The 16,539-nt window shown below is 39.8% G+C and overlaps 2 protein-coding genes across 2 annotated transcripts; both read right to left on the bottom strand.

Annotated features, from left to right (window-relative positions):
- Positions 1–4,376: 4,376 nt before the first annotated feature.
- Positions 4,377–9,556, bottom strand: marchf2 (membrane-associated ring finger (C3HC4) 2). The gene is made up of 5 exons (XM_032571690.1): positions 9,249–9,556; positions 5,880–6,194; positions 5,583–5,778; positions 4,833–5,042; positions 4,377–4,749 (listed from the first exon to the last, which is right to left on the bottom strand). Exons 2-5 carry the CDS (start codon positions 6,059–6,061, stop codon positions 4,594–4,596), a joined length of 744 nt encoding a protein of 247 aa, XP_032427581.1. The 5' UTR covers positions 6,062–6,194; positions 9,249–9,556; the 3' UTR covers positions 4,377–4,593.
- A 641-nt stretch (positions 9,557–10,197) lies between these two features.
- Positions 10,198–15,303, bottom strand: LOC116725561 (ras-related protein Rab-11B-like). Its single transcript, XM_032571692.1, has 5 exons — positions 15,156–15,303; positions 13,262–13,457; positions 12,822–13,015; positions 11,712–11,792; positions 10,198–11,620 (listed from the first exon to the last, which is right to left on the bottom strand). Exons 1-5 carry the CDS (start codon positions 15,193–15,195, stop codon positions 11,475–11,477), a joined length of 657 nt encoding a protein of 218 aa, XP_032427583.1. The 5' UTR covers positions 15,196–15,303; the 3' UTR covers positions 10,198–11,474.
- Between the last annotated feature and the right edge of the window lie 1,236 nt (positions 15,304–16,539).

The following is a 16,539-nucleotide window of genomic DNA, read 5'->3' as shown; positions in this document are numbered from 1 at the left end:
GAAATCCGTTTGTTCTTTGAATGTGTTGGTGGATTGTTAGAGAACGTTTTGAAAGAAAGAAACACAGCAGAGTTTTGGACAAGTTTAAACCAGAGTTAGGTTATAAAATATCTCACAGTTCAGCTCAGGATCCATCATATAAAAAGGAAAGAGTACAGCACAGCCTCAAACCTACAAAAACACATCCGCCCACTTAACCTTTTTGCAAAAAAATGGGCCAAAATGATTATCTCAGGACTACTTGCAGGCCAAAAAATATTTTTATTTTTAAAAAATAAAATGAAGAAGCTTATTGAGAATATGCTTCTCTCTCGGCAATAAACTAAGCAAACTTTATACAAACGTAAATCGCTCAAATATTTTTGTAGGAAAAGAATGTGTAGATCATCGCAGATCCAAAACTTCAAAAGGGTCTCGCATGTCTTAAGTTAAAAGGCAAACACTTTTACTCATTTATTTTTGGGCTCGGTTGAAGAAGACTGAAAAAGATCTAGATTATTTGTTCTTTTAAGCAATAAAAACATGATTTAGATCACCGTTTGAAAACACTTGGTGTATTTGGCTCAGGTTTTAACAAAGTAATTAAAAGCAGATTTGGGTGCAAAAGACGGTGGGTAGACGTGGCTCTATGGAGATTAACAGGAAAGCAGAAAACTTGGCCATTAAAAGATGAACACTTTGTGTTTTATCCGACAATTTTGAGGAGGTTTTCTTTGGTCACAAACAGAAACCCAAACGGTCAATATATTAAGAGGACCATTTAAAGCACAAGCACCAATAAGGTGAAATGAAGAACGTCAGCACAGCTTGTGTGAAGTTTGTGTTTTTAAAGCGATAAAAACTAAAAGGAATTTTTAGAGACTAGAAATTTTCCTCACATATCAAGTCAGAATTCTACAAAAAAAAAAAAAAAAAAGTTTAACTTTTTTCATTTAAAATGGACCTTTTCAGGTAATGGGTAAAAATCAGAGTAAATATGTGAGAATTTAGGGAACAATGTATCAAAGTAGCCTGAGACGGCCGAGGATACAGAAATGTTTTGGGGGCTTTTTCCCCTCGTTTGATTTTTTTTTTGTACCTCTTGTCATCAACAGCAGCTGCAAATCTAATACTTTGAACTCATGTTTCTCCAACTAAGGAGCTTATGCAGAGGACTGAATGAGGAGATGTGACCGATTTTATAGTAAAACCTGAGATTAGCGGTTTGTTTTCCATCAGGATTAGCGAACAGACGACCCCTCCTTCCCTCACCTCTCCCTGCCAGAGTTAAAGGACGAGATGTAAACAAGCTTATGGAGCTACGGGGTTTTTAAACCAGAAGACGCTTTTGCTACAAGCGTCAACCGGCTAATGATCACAGGCGACACGTCCTAGATTAATACCCACGCAGCATTTATTATTACATTTTAGCAAACAATTCTTGGCTGATTGAAGGTGCCAGGATTTTTTAAAAAAAAGACATCCTGTAATGTACCAGAAAACAACGTAATATTATAAACAAAGAACAGCGACTCAACCTATGGAGTACAAACAATCCTGCCTCTTTAAAACAAACAAAAGCTACAAACAGGACAGAAGTGTTAGAAAAACGAGTGACATTTACATTATTTACAATCTGTTGGGTGACATTTCATGGGTTGAATACACAGATTGACCACAGCGCAGAGAGACGCTTCAGGGATTTTTACATCTCTATGGCAACGCTGTAGCCAAAATGGGGTCAGTTTTGCATAATTTTAGACACACTTAATAAAGGAAAAGTCAATCCATTTCTTTGTTGAGCAACAGACTGGTAGCTGCTGGTGTTTACGATGAGCAGGAAATCACAGCCATGATCCAGTGAAGTCTCAGCGAGGATATTAAATGCATTTTTTTTTTTTTTACATAACCAGTGATAAATATTTACTGGAAGAAGCTAGTGTAAACATTATGGGAGTATAATAATATAATAATCGAATACCCTTAACACACTTTTCTGTTATACAAAATCTCCAACAGAAGCATTTTGTGGCACAAGTTCACATCCTGAAAATCTAAGAGGTGGAAAAATAAGACCGTTTCATCCGTCCGGTTACTGTAAACTTAGTGTTTAAAACCAAGCTTCCCATCCTGAAATTGCAACTACACTGCGCTTGGAAAAATAGATCCATCTACAATGTAAACATGCATGATCACGTATGTGATAATAGCAAACTAGGAAGTCTTATTTGAGTGTATGAAAGATATCATCTTGATAAAAAACTGTGATTTATGGCATAAACTTTACTTGATGTTTAAAAACTGACAGTTTGGTTGAGATTTTTTACTGCTGTTGTTTGGACATATTTTTGGTTTCATGGGAGCTTCAATAAATATCAAAAAGGTTTAAATTAAATTAGCGGTAAAATACCAACAGCCTCTATCACGCCAGGAAATTTTCATTTTTAAGGCATTGTGTTTGTGAAGCTAGACATACTGTCAAAAAAATACAGATGAGTTTTTCCTCTATATAATTTTTTTATCCTTATTAAATGGAACACCACAAAATATTGTAATAAGCTAGGTTTATAGTTGACGTATTGAACTGGGCATGAGGAGGCGAGCGCTTTTCACTCCAACTGGACGATTTGGAGGGTGTTCTTGTGGAGCAGCTCTTCCTGCACTGGCACTTATATGATCCCTCTAGAGCACATGTGTCAAACTCAAGGCCCGGGGGCCAAATCTGGCCCGCCGTAGCTTTTTATGTGGCCCTCTAGACTCCAGATTACATCAATAAATCCCTCTAGTTTATATATATATAATGTTCTTTTAAAAGCCATTTTATTTTCTGTCCCTCCAAATAAACACTGACATGTTAAGTGCTGATGATACAAAAACTTTGCTGGCGAAGCCTGCTTCAGCTGGAAACAGGATATCCAGTCTAAAGTGAGTTTAAAAAGACAACAACAAAAAAAACCCAAAATCACTAATTGTGAGTTTGACATGCATAACTGTGTATGTTAGTATCTCTGTTTACAGTAAAAGCTTCAATTTCCACTGTGTTATTGTTGCATAACCTCATGTTACACAGTCATCCCTCACTAGACCAGGAGTTAAAAAAAAGAAAGAAACTGCTGCAGTGAAATATCTGAGTCGAGCGTTTAAACTCAAACTGCATAATCAACATCTGGGTTGTGAAGTATAAATCAAAGACGGGAGGTTTTTTTATCCAACCTGCTCCAGTCACAGTAACATGAGAGCACACTCGTACGGCAGTGAGTTACAAACGGCAGAGAGGCAGAGCAGGTTAAAACACGTCGACACAAAACACCCCGCTTAGGGTGCAGTTACCGTTTTCGTCACACTGAGAAATCATTCTGCAGAGCCCTGCAGAAGGTTTCCTTTAAATACTGTTGAGACGTTACACAGTTACAAACTGGGTGTCTTTTCATGGCAGCTGGTTACACTTTTATATGTAGGGGTATCAAAAATGTGAACTACATTTTTCAGGGGTTTTTTTCACAATAGAGGGTTAATTTGATGTTATGCCTGAATGGGCAACACTTCAGGGAGTGAATACTTTTGAAGTGAGGTTGCCGAACTATGGGGGACGATTACGAAAATCCATTTATGGTTAGCAGAACCCCTCATCATCCTCACATCCATCATGATGAGTCAGAAAACATGTATGCTTCTGAACATCACATGCTGCCTGTTATGTGCTCCGGCACATTGTATTTATTTCTGTCTATTTTTTTTCACTTGGATTATTTTGTATAGAAGTTAGTTGTATGATTTTTGTTGTTGTTGTTTAATATACTTTGGAGTTTTGATCATTCTTTCTTGTAATTGGTCCGTTAATTTGTGACGCTGTTGGACAGCCTATAAATAGGCTGGGTTGCGCCAGGTAAAGGGCGACGCCCTCCCAACCAACACCCAGGATGCGTTCTGACGCAGTGCGCACGTCTCCAGCCTGCCACACGGTAGTTTTTGTTAGCTGTTTGTTTGGTTGATGTTTTTTTTGTTGTTGTAATTTTTGACCTGGTGGGACCGGTTGTCCTGTTTTCGATTTTTCTTTAACAGTAGTTTCTTTTTTCTTGTAGTTCGGTACTAGCAGGGGCTTCGACAGCCCTGTATAGGGTTGGCCCCCTGCTGTACCGTTTTGTTCTTTTTGATTGGCTCATCAGGTCCAACTTTCTGTTTATACTTTGGGATTTTTGTTTTCTTTTTTTTTGGGACACGGGGAACCGAGGATTTAATTATCTTTTTCTTCACAGAAAACTCAAAAGAAGCTCATCTTAAAGAAAAGGTCGAGATAATTGAAAATAAAAATTACTTTTGAATCCTCATTTTTGTCTTCATGTCCTCAAATATGTTGTGCCCTTTGTGGACGTAACACTGCCTCTCAGTCTTCTCTGTTTTGTTTTTTTTGCATAAACTTCATCAAACATCCAATGATGAAAAACAAATGCAGTCCTGCAGAATGCATTTGTAAGATGGAGTGACAAAATATGCAAAAAAGGAAGAAAGCAATAAAAAGTAAAACAAATAATAAAAAAAAAAGAGCCCAAAAGTGCTTCTTTGAAGTCCAGTCAACAAACTTGATGCAAGCTTCCCACATGTCTCCATCTGCTCTCATACGATACTCTCACTGGCAGACTTCTTCAGTTTGTTAGAGAGCAAGGAATGCTGGGACGAGCTGGACTCCCTGGCTTCGGGAATGAGAAGACGCACTTTCTGATTTGTTCTTCTCCACTCGGAGTAGAGCTGACAGTGGTAGCGGAAAGAGACCTGGCGGACGGAAACGCGGAAGAGACGTCAGCAAAGGCACGAGGTTCTTTTTGCAGCTGGGCTGCGTCGGGAGTCATGCTCACCAGGGTCCAGAGGACGTAGATGGTGAAGAGGGCGATGGTGAGCGCGATGAGGCCCACGGCCTGCAGCCAGCTGCCCATGCGAAGGTGGTCCTGAGCCCCCCTCAGGCACAGCCAGCCGGAGATAGCCGCCAGCGGAGTGATGAAGAGGAAGCACACCATGTCGCAGAACAGCGTCCGCTTTTCGTTACGAGGGCCGGGGTCCTGCAGCCACTGTGGAGAGGGGAGGTGAAAGGTGAAAAACGAGAGTGGAAGAAAAGGGACATTGCAGATCTTCAAGCATGAAGTTCCCCGCAGATGTGCTCACAACCCCTGAGGAGATTTTCTCATCACCTAAACAACCGCAAACTTATTTTATTTCATTAGGATGTGTGACTCAACAAAAAGTGTTGTGTAATTGTAAAAATAAGGAAAATGTAAGATAAGAGTGAACAATACAAAACATTTATAGTTAAAAATTGAGTCAGGTTTAGTCAGCCTGACTAAACCTGAGTTGTCTCGCGGAGAGAAAAACGGGGAAATGTCAAGCATGCAGAGACGAGGTTACTTCAAAGAACCTGACGATAAAATGACAGCGAAAAGTGGAGCTGAATTCAAAATGTGCGCTACATTTTTCACACTTATTTCAACTAAGTGTGACATAAACGTAGGGGAGGGGGGGGGGGGGGGGGGGGGGGGGGGTGCTAGTATGAAAACTTTTGCAAGGCCAGCAAATGAGACGAGAAAAAGAAGACGGACGCAGAGGACGGTTACCTCTGTGAGCGGCTTGGGTCGCCTCTCGATGCTGAACTCTGTGTGACAGAGCTCGCAGTAGCTGGTGTTGGACGACGACAGCCACTTCTCCAGGCAGCTCTTGTGCACCGTGCCCAGCGTGCCAGTGCAGTCACACGGGGACAGGAGACCCTCGCTGCTGCCCCCCTCGTGGCAAATGCGGCAGATGGGACCGTCGCTGATGCAAACGGACAACATTCGTTCAAACTCAACTCCTCCTGAATCCGGAGGAAACCGCTTGTCGCCATATTGAGATTGCGTGACAAGTCCGGGCCTCACCTTTGCACGCTCATGGGTTTGAGCACGGAGGACAGCAGCCGCCCGTCTAGCGCTGTGACCTGAGTGACGTAGAGGGCCTGGCATCCTTCGCCGCCCGCCTCCTCGACAATCTTCCACATGCCCCCCGTGCCGGCGCAGTCGCACAGGGAGCCGGGCAGGTGGCAGCACCCGCCTGTCGTCATGGTCGCCTCGTCCAGACGCTGGCCGTACAGGCAGAAGCGATGGCGTCGAGGGCTGTAGGCGCCGGATGGTCCGAGGACGGGGGAATAACAATGAGAGCGAACGTCTGCTGCTTTCCACCAGAGAACAATGCCTCTACAGAGAAGCAGACATGCAGAGGTTTGATTGAGTTTGGTAAAAAAAAATATATATATATATAAATTCAGTTTGAAAAGGAAAAAAAAAAGTCCTGGTCTTTCTCAGTGGAAGACATATTTAAAAAGAGGAGCTAAACTAATCAGAAAAAAAAGACAGTAACATATGTTCTCAAATGCACCAGATTTTTATGTCTCAAAAAACTTGAATGTCACTGAAAATATATTTGCCACTTATTCCAGAAACCTTAACTAATTTACTGTATAGAAGAGTGAAATATTTTACATCTTTATTTCTTGTGATTCTGACAATTATGGCTCACAGACAGTGAAAATCCAATATTCAGTGTGTCAGAAAATGAGAGATTACATAATAATAAAAAGTGTTTTTTTGTTTTGTTTTTTTAAACAGAAATGTCAGAATTCTCATAGGTGTGTTCATTTCTATGAACTCAATATTTTTCGCATGAATTACTGCATAAGTTGCGAGATGCCAAGTTGGAAAATGAAATCGGCGTCTCAACAAAGCAGAAGGAAGCACGATGTTCTCTAGAATTTCCTGGCAGGCGGCTGTGTCGACTGTGGACTTCATAAAAACGCAGTTGGCCAACACCGCATTGACCACAACTCGTTACCGACTGTGGAAACTTCACACTGGACTTCAAGAAACGTGGAGTCTACGCCTCGCCACTCTTTCATTTGGATCTTGATTTCCAAATGAAATGCAAACTTGACTTTCCTCTGAAAACTGAACCACTGAGCGACAGTGATGATTTTTCTCCTCAGCTCAGGTAAGACACTTCTGACTTTCTTTCTGGTTCAGGAGTGGCTTGACAAATGGGACATTTGTAGTCCTTGTGTAAGATTCATTTGAGCACTGAATTCCTGAATGGATTTTTTTCCTTTTGCCCGTACACCTTTCCTACCACCAAACTTTTTCTGAATATGCATTTATACACAGCATTCTGATCAGCTTCTTTGGTTATGGAGGGGTCAAAACTTTGAATTTGAGCTAAATATACAGCATATCACAATCACAACTCTAGGTAGGTTTTAAATTAAGTGAACCAAACTAAAGTAGTTCAAGTCAACCCAAACTAACCAATCAAGCCAAATAAACCACCAAACCAGAAATCCAAGTGGAAGAGAGGGGAGGGATACGATTTGAAAATGTTGTGAAACATAATAAATTTAGGCCATGATCATCAAAATTACAAGAAATAAAGGCTTAAAATATTCCACCATGTGTGACTAACATAGAAGGCCTGATGTCACTCATTTCAGAAATGAGTGACATTATCAGGAATCGTTTCATGACGTTACCCCGGCTTTACTCTGTTGACAACAAAACCTGTTCATTTATTTGTTGGAAAAGATGGGAGGAAGAAAAAAAAAACATAAGAAAAAACAGATGCTTGTTTGGTACATGAATAACAATTCATTTATTTCTGACAGTTTCAGTCTTTTTCCTCTCGTCTCCATAGGATTACATGTAACACTCCATGCATTCATCTTTTCATACTTGCATATTTAATAAATTAACTCTTAAACAGGCCAATTATTCTTTCGTTTATAAAAAAAAAGCAGAACGTCAAAGAGGGATGATGTTCTGATTAATAACCACATGAAAACAACCACTGAGCTGTTTTCAGTTCCATTTTTTGTTGCAAATAAAATCTATGAGTTAAAATCCAAGTACATGATGTTTTACCAAAAAATCTGTGCTTACATGACTTTACTATCATAACAAACACTTTGTGTTTGATCGTGCTATACATTTGCACTAAACCTTTTTTTTTTTTTTTTTGAGTAAATGATGTAAAACAGGGCTATTTTTACTCAATATTTCCAGTCCACATGTGGGAAACCACGAATGCATTTCCTGCCACGCCAGCAGAAACATTCTTCTTAAGAATTGCTTTGCATCATCTATGAGAAAGCTGGTATTTTGGAAACAGACCAGTTCTTTTTTTTTTTTTCCTTCCCAAAGCAGTTGTTAAAAGACCAAAGTGATGTCAGCAGCCGTGACTGAGATGTGTGGCCCACTGATAACCAGCTGGTCGTCTCCAGATAACCCACACAGGAGGCTGAACCGGCTAGATTTGGGGCCAAATTTGCGTCTTAGGCAAGCAAGTTGGGGTGTCTTGCATATTAATTACAAATGAACATGACCAACAGAAGTTTGTACTTACTGATAAATTTCAGTTTGGACGTCTCACTACTTTTGAATAGACAGGAAATGAATCATTTTTTAGGAAATCTACTCAGAGTAAAACAAGTGGTATGCAAAAAATAAAAAAATGAAGAAGTTCTCCACTAAACCTGAGATCTATGCCAACTTGTATTAATGCAACAGCATCTCCACTACAGACCAGACAACAGTCTCCTGAATCTACAGGGGAACATGCAGGGTTAAAACATTTGGTTTAAGCTTAAGGGCCCAGATTTCAACTTCCTTCCTGAATTATTGAGCAAATAAGTTGATGCCTTACTTGATGCGATTAGGACGGTGTCACAATCCTTGACCCAGATAAACAAAGAGGTAGCCAACCCCCCTCCTCTCCAAATCAGAAACAACAGCTAAACCTAATCATTTACTGTCTGTTTCGACACGGGCCGAGTGTAAACACTGGGATTAAACCAGACACTTCTAGTTTTATTTAAGATAAACGCGTGGATTTAAGGACAATAAGGTACACTGGTCGAAAACAAAAAAGAGTCGTGAACGTAAATGGTAACTTGGGTATATTTTCTTTCTGCTCTGGCTTTCAGCGGCTAATGTTGCAGCTGCAGACAGATGTTGGGGCTTTGACACAGGCTATTGTCTGGAGCTCAGTAGCGGCGTCATGACACCGAAAGCATACATCGGCAGACGGGCAATGGTTCATGAAGACAATTCCTGCTGATAGCTGAAATATTATGCAACATTAAAAGCTTCTTTATGTTTTCTGGTTAAAAACAAACACGCTGAATAGCCGAGCTGTGTTAGCTGTCAGTGAGCGGCTGCTAACACCCCGTTAGCGGCTATAAGACATAAAAGCTAACAGCTACTCACCTTCTTCGGTCTTCAGTGACTTTTCAAGGCAGCTTTCATCAGCGCCCCTTTAGCCTCGCTTTGTCTCCTCACTCCATTTTCACTGTAGGTCGGAAGGAACAACAAAACAATTGTGCAGCAGCTCAGCTAGAGCTGTCTGAGCTGCGCTAGCCAAATACAGCACCTCCCTGTCTCTCTCCTGTCAGCTGATAACTCGGCCCAGACCAGGCTTCCGCTTTCCTGGGGCTTTAAATACTGCCCCCGAGGATCTTCATCATCATCACCTTTTACAGCCTGGGTCTGCGGTCAGGGAAGGCGTGCACTGATGGTGGATGACAGCGGGGTGCCAGAGGTCTGGACACATGCTCATCAGAGGAAATAAACAGGGACATGGACTCAAAACTGTCAAAACAATGAACTGTAAACATTCAGAGCCACCAGGACAAAGGAATTATGACTACTATGACATATGAGGACCATTTGGAAATACGATTCTCATAAATAGTTTGATACTAGTTAAATATTTTTTTTACAGGGCTTTGTCAAGACTTTGAAGTGGAGGGGAAATAGTACCTGGTTTTGAAAACCTGAAAATGTTACTTATTCTTTTGAAGAAGAAAGATTAAACTCGGTTGGATCTGAGTCGGTATGTTAGACGTTGATTCTTGAAGAAATTTTAGGTCTTGACTTTGACTCTTAACTCATACGCTCCATGTTTAGGGTTGTTCTGCTGATGAAAATCATGATGTGGATATAGGGTGTTCAGTTTGTACCACCACCAGATAGGACAGTTTAATTTTGGTCTGATCTGAGCAGAGAGCCTTTTTCCACATTTGTGGCGCCTCTACATGTAGGAAGCTATTACAAGCACTCCTCGTGGCTTTTTATTATCTAACCCAGATCTAAACTTCACAACGTTGAGAATAAACTGGCCACAGCACCCCATAACAACTGCTTACCATTCAGGCAATGGCTTTACACACTTCTTTTTATTTCAGCATCTCATGAGCAGTGTCAAAGAAAACTGCTCACTTGGCAGGCATTTATTTTGTGGAAATGTTAGATCACATTGGATAAATTGTACAGAATTTTTTCCCCCCCCCCCAACACATAAGGGGAAAAAAACAACAAAAAAAACATTTTATCCATTTACTGAAATTAAGATTTTATGTTTTCGGGTCCTTTTTTCTCAGATAAGTGTAAAAGGTTAAAAGGTTGAATTTGTTGTGACTGAAATGTCATCAGATTAAAACAGATTTTAAATCCAATCCAGTTTGATATTTAACACATTCAACTGATAGCAAAAGCTGCACAAAAAAAAAGAAAAAAAACTCTCCAGGATAAAAAAAAAGAAAAGAAAAAAGTGTTCTTGTCTAAGTGTTTGGAAATTATGATTGGATGTGTTTCTGTGAAACTGTAGGACATTAGTGCAAAAACATCAAAGTTTGATCTCAGCCAAATTAAGATAAAAGAACAGGAAACAGATCACCTGATTTCACATATCAAGCACGCAACAAAATAGCTCATCCATGGAGCATTACCCATTGTTTTTTGTTTTTTTTTGCAGTTAGCCTGGAAAATGCATGAGGACTGCAATAGTTTCCTTTGGTATCTTTGTGCTCTAGGATCAACACACATCCAGAAAGACACACACATACAATTAAATCACAGCATTTGTTTCACACCCGCCCACATTAAATCAGTCAGTCACAGCCAGTGTCGCCAGTGGCTCTTGCCGATTTCATACCAGGATGGGCAAAAGGGACTCAAAGTAGCAAGCAGAAATGTCAGACCTTCTTTCTCCTTGGCTCCTCCTCTACAGCAGGACAGGGCAGAATCAGGTCAACAACAAAAGAGATGAAGAGTTTCCACTGTGGAAAACTGTGTCATGAGTCTTTATGCAGACTAGGAAGAGACCTGCTGATCCCTCACCAGTCCCTCGACGGGAGCGGGTCAATAGGATCGTCGTCTCATGAATTATAAACAGATTGTAGTTTACTACAGGCTCAGCCTGCTTAAAGCGCCTTTCACCTGGCCACACCAAGAGAGAAAAATATTTAAGATGTTTTTCTTAGAAATCAAAGGAAGACCAAAAGAAGAAAAAGAAACCCAGCAAAAAATGAAAGTTAAATTAAAGTTTTGACATCCCGGCTGTTTTGAAAACATGAGATCGTAACGAGAGCAGCATGAAAGTTGAAATGAATCAGGAAGGAAAACAGAAGAGGTTGACAGAGAACACATGAGGGGTCACAGGCTTTGACAGCAGGGCAGTTTGTTCCCCCTCTGCCCATCCATGGTTGGAGGGACACTGATGTCCACGACGTTGTTGCCTGGAGAATCGTCGTGCGCAGATCTGTCTGATATTTGCCTCTGAGATACAATCCGGTAGATTTCTGTGGGGGGGGAATAAAAAAAACAACAAGGATGTGACAGAGTGGAAATGGTTTGTGTCAAACTGAATCGTTGGTGAATCTCTTCTCCTACCTGTGAGAATATTCTTGAATGCTTCTTCTACATTAGTGGAGTCCAGGGCTGACGTTTCAATAAATGACAGAGTGTTCTTCTCTGAATTTGAGACAAAACACAAAGAGATGAAAATACATCCTTAAAGTGTGTTTACAGTCATTAACTGGGTGGTTTAAACAGGAATGGATGGAGTTCAGATCCAGCTATTGACTAGCTTTGTCTACATGATCACATCAGGACAAATCGTGCATCTGATAACTCCCTAATTAACTACAAATGTTTTTAGATGTTTCTGAAGGCTGAAGTGATCTAAAAGTATGTTAGTACTTTGGGTTAAGGAAGGAAAAATGGAGGTCGGGAAGCTCTCGAGGTTTTGTTGCAAACTGCAGAAGCAGAGGACAGGAGAAGCTGAAGAAAACTAAAAACTGCTTTAAGTAACTTTTGAAAAAGTTGATGAATGCTCTATGAAGTTTGACAGGTTGTTTGTCTGCTAAGTTTATGTGCCTGTCTATATTAATGTGGAAACTTTAAGCAAAAGTTACATTTAATTTTATTTATGTCATCTTGTCCGAATTACATTCAATTATGCAGAAAGCTTGGTAATCTAAATAAATCAAATTTCAGTGAAATAAATTTCCCAATAAAACCTATTACTAGTTATATTAAAGCAACTAATATTGCAGTCTACAGTACAACTAATACTGCACTTTACAGTAAAGGCGTAATGTAAATGGTATTTTTTTTCCTTTAGCGTTTCACTATGATCTATGTTTCTTTATTTTCAGCTGAACCTCATTGTATTGAACGTTCTTGATCATTTTATTACATAAACAGTAACAATTTTACCACAATTTTAGGTACTTAGTTATTTGCTGGGGCTAACAGTTTACATATATAATTAATACTTTCAAATATTTTAGCATTTTCTTGTATACAAAACCGTAAAAAGGTTTTACGATAAATAAATAAAACAGATGGATGGCTGGATACGGCATTTAAAAAATGGGACAAGTAATAAAGTTTGACACAATTCTGTCCTCCCAGTCAGTAAATAATGCTCATTATGGCTCTTTAGCATCTAAACACAGCTGAGCCTGTAATAACAAACACACTTATTAAACAACTAACCCGCGAAGGCTCGAGCCTCGTCGGTGGGCACGGCCCTGAGGTGGCGGAGGTCGCTCTTGTTCCCCACCAGCATGATGACGATGTTGTTGTCGGCGTGGTCCCTCAGCTCCTTCAGCCAGCGCTCTACGTTCTCGTACGTCAGGTGCTTGGCAATGTCGTAGACTAGCAGCGCTCCGACCGCGCCCCGGTAGTACCTGAGGGCAAGAAAGGAAGAGTGAAAAAAAAAAAAACACGACAAAAAATGTTTATCTGAAATATTTTACATGTAGGCTTGTACTTTGAATATAACGGGAAATGATCTGAAAAACAAAAGTTACAGGAGGACGAAGATTTCGTTTGCATGAGGAATAAACACCAACTGCTGAGCTACAATCTTTAACCAGAAGGCATATTTCTAAATAGGTAACTGCTGTCAAAAGACTAATACAACACAGACTCACGCTGAGGTGATTGCTCTGTAGCGCTCCTGTCCTGCTGTGTCCCAAATTTGAGCCTTTATCATCTTCCCATCCACCTGGATGCTGCGGGTGGCGAACTCCACCCCGATGGTGCTCTTGCTCTCCAGGTTGAACTCATTCCGGGTGAAACGGGACAGCAGGTTACTCTTCCCCACGCCCGAATCTCCGATTAGAACCACTAAACGAACCAGGTACACATGTTAAAAAGCCATGTTGTTATGTTGTGGATGGCTGGTAGGTGGTTAAATTCAACCCCACCCAGATCACGTTGGAAGATTTAATGGGCTTTGTTATAAAACTGTGATGACAGCCTCGTGCTTATCTCATGGACGTGCATTTATCACAGTATGTAACGTAGTTTAATTTAGCTCCACACTCAGAAGCTGCAAAGCTTACATGATGTGTGCATAGATGCACCAATCAGTGGACAAAGAGATCAGAATCAGCTAATTTTTCTTTATTGCCTCTAATCTGAGAGCAGCGCATCAACTACTGGGAAAACCCCCCAAAATTATAGGAATAATATTGTAATTCCTTCCTTGATGCTTGGTTTACAGAGTGCATCCTCAGTCGAAGAACCTGCAGCACACTTTCATAATGCATCACAGCCATAATGAGCAAAATCTGCGTTGTGTCTCATTGCACATGAGAGCAGAAATAGATGCAGCAATTTTTTTTCATTGTGATTTTGAACCATCCTGTGTCTTTTTTTTAAAAAACACAAATGACTCATTAGTTATATCAAAATGACAAAGTTCGGTTTCTTGGAAGAAATGAATTTTTTTTAAAATGAAGGATGTGTCAGGACTTCTCAGAATACTGTAAGAAAAGATGAATCAGTCAGGTTTCTGTAACGATGTACAATAATTTTGAGGTTTGAGATGACAGCTTTGATTGTGACTGGTTCTGAGCTTTGTTTTATTCCAAGGACGTATAAAAGTGCTCCTGCTCATCACTTCCGTTTCAGTTTCAGAAGAGAACAGGACATATGTTTGGAAATTAAAGTTTTTGTCCCTGACAGAATTAACAAACAGTAATCTGGCTTGTTTTCATATTGCTTTAGGAGTGATGGCTTCTTCTTTGCTCAATGGCAAATCATTCTGGATTCATTCTCTTTACTTTAACTTTAGTTCTGGGTTTGATACATAAATTTCACACCAAAACAGAGAACACAGAATCATCTCCCTGCTGAACAGTGAGATGAATGGATTCCTATGGTGTTTCTCCAGGTACACTGCAGACAAATGAGTGACTTTGAAGAAAGTAACAAAATTATCTCTTATTTTACAAGTCTCTGACAAATAGAAAATAGACCTATCTGACCTAGAACGGGAACTGTTTAATCTGTTTCATGTCAAAGATAAAAAGGTAACGTTTGTTTTTATGCAATGTGAGTCAATATCTAGCTCTTAACTGTACATATCAAAGATGATAGGATAACGTCTTAAATACATACTTTAATTATGTTAGTAAGGTTTATTAAAGGTGTAAAAACGTCATTTAGCAACAACATGTTTAACAGAATGAGCAGTGTCAAAAATTAAAGCGTTTCAAATAATTGTTTTTAAAATGAGAAGCAGCTAACATGTTAGCAAACAGCTTTGCATAAAACAAATTACGACCAAACACTGGACATCACGGGACTTCCTTTACAGAGACTATAGTTCACTCTACAGGAAAGCACAACAACGATTATGCGATTTCCATCCGAAAATGCTATAAACCGAATTGCTTAGTTGTCTTTTCTTATGTCACTTAGTGTTCAAGCTAACTTAGCATCTCCACAGCTGACTTCCTCACAGTTCGCTAACATCACGGAGTCACAGCAAACACGGTCTGTCCGCCGCCAGTCACCCACTTCCCCACAACCAATTACCTTTAAACAAATAGTCGTATTCGTCATCTCGAGTTCCCATGGTCGACCAATATCTTTTTCAACTTCGTATTTCCAACAAATACCAACAATTCTCTCCGTCTACCGGGTAGCTCCCAACCTGGCACCGCCTTCAAAGCAAGCTAAGAGCACGTGAGTTTGGAATCCTTGAGTTTGACCAATAGGAAGGCTAATCCTATTGACGGACAAATCTATGAACCAATCAAAACAGTTCTTTGGAGATGCCAATCAAACTACGTAAACAACGGAGAAGACGACAAAGTATTACTGCTTTTGGTCTCCTGACGTCCTGAAACGTTCCTAAGTGTCAGCTTTTTCCTCAGATTAAATCAAGTTAATTATCTGAGAAAACATTGATGTTTATATTTTGACTGCTTTCTTTAATACTATATTTTATTTTATATATATTGCATATGTTACCCACTGGCAACCCAGTGCTCTTATTAAAAATCTAACATCTGGACTCTTTTAAAAAAATGGCATGGTATTTCAAAAATATTCATAATCTTTAAACTTTTCGCATTTTTTGGGACGTCACAACCACAAGCCTCGGTGTATTTTATATACATTTAATGTAACAAGCCAATTTACATGACATGACACGTGATTTTGAAAAATTAACATTCACAATTCCCTCCCCCCCATCCACCCAAAAAAACAAGCCTGAAAGTGTGGTGGGCATATGTTCCTAGTGTCCTTTTAATATGACACCCGGAAATAAAACTCAGTGGAACCAACTGCCTTTGGTCTGTCTGTATGTAATTTCATCTCACCATAAGTAAAAGCTGTTGTGGAATAATCAGCTGAGACTAAATTTAGCTTCTGTTCTGCATGAAAAAACACAGCGTGTGGAAGAAAACTAATACAGCACGCCAACACTACAACATGGCTGCAAATTCATTCTGAGGGAATGTTTTCTTCAGCAAGTACAAAGCAGCCGGTCAGTGTTGACAGGATTATTTTAAATGGAGCTAAATATAGGGCAACCCGTGAAGAAAATGTATCTGAGGCTGAAGAAGACTTGAGACTGGCACAAAGGTTCACTTCAAATGGTTCAGATCAAAGCATGTTCATGTTTAAAATGGTTATGTCAGACCAAACTGAAATCTAATTTAATATCTACAGAAAGACCAACAAACAAATGTTTACAATCTCCTTCCAGCTTATTTTGAACTATTTTACCAAGGAAGAAGAGGTAGAAATGTTAAGTTTCTACAAAGCTGATAGAGATGTATGCAACTTGCATACTTGAATTATAGCAAAAAGTTAGTGTGAGTAGAAGCACACACTTTTCATACCTTTTAGAAATTCACAAGTATACGGCACTTTCTGTTGGTCTGTCACATAAAATCCCAATCAATTAAGT

This window comes from Xiphophorus hellerii, chromosome 9 (genome assembly GCF_003331165.1).
Source record: "Xiphophorus hellerii strain 12219 chromosome 9, Xiphophorus_hellerii-4.1, whole genome shotgun sequence".
Classification (NCBI taxonomy): domain Eukaryota; kingdom Metazoa; phylum Chordata; class Actinopteri; order Cyprinodontiformes; family Poeciliidae; genus Xiphophorus; species Xiphophorus hellerii.
This window is presented reverse-complemented; position numbering and strand designations above follow the sequence as displayed.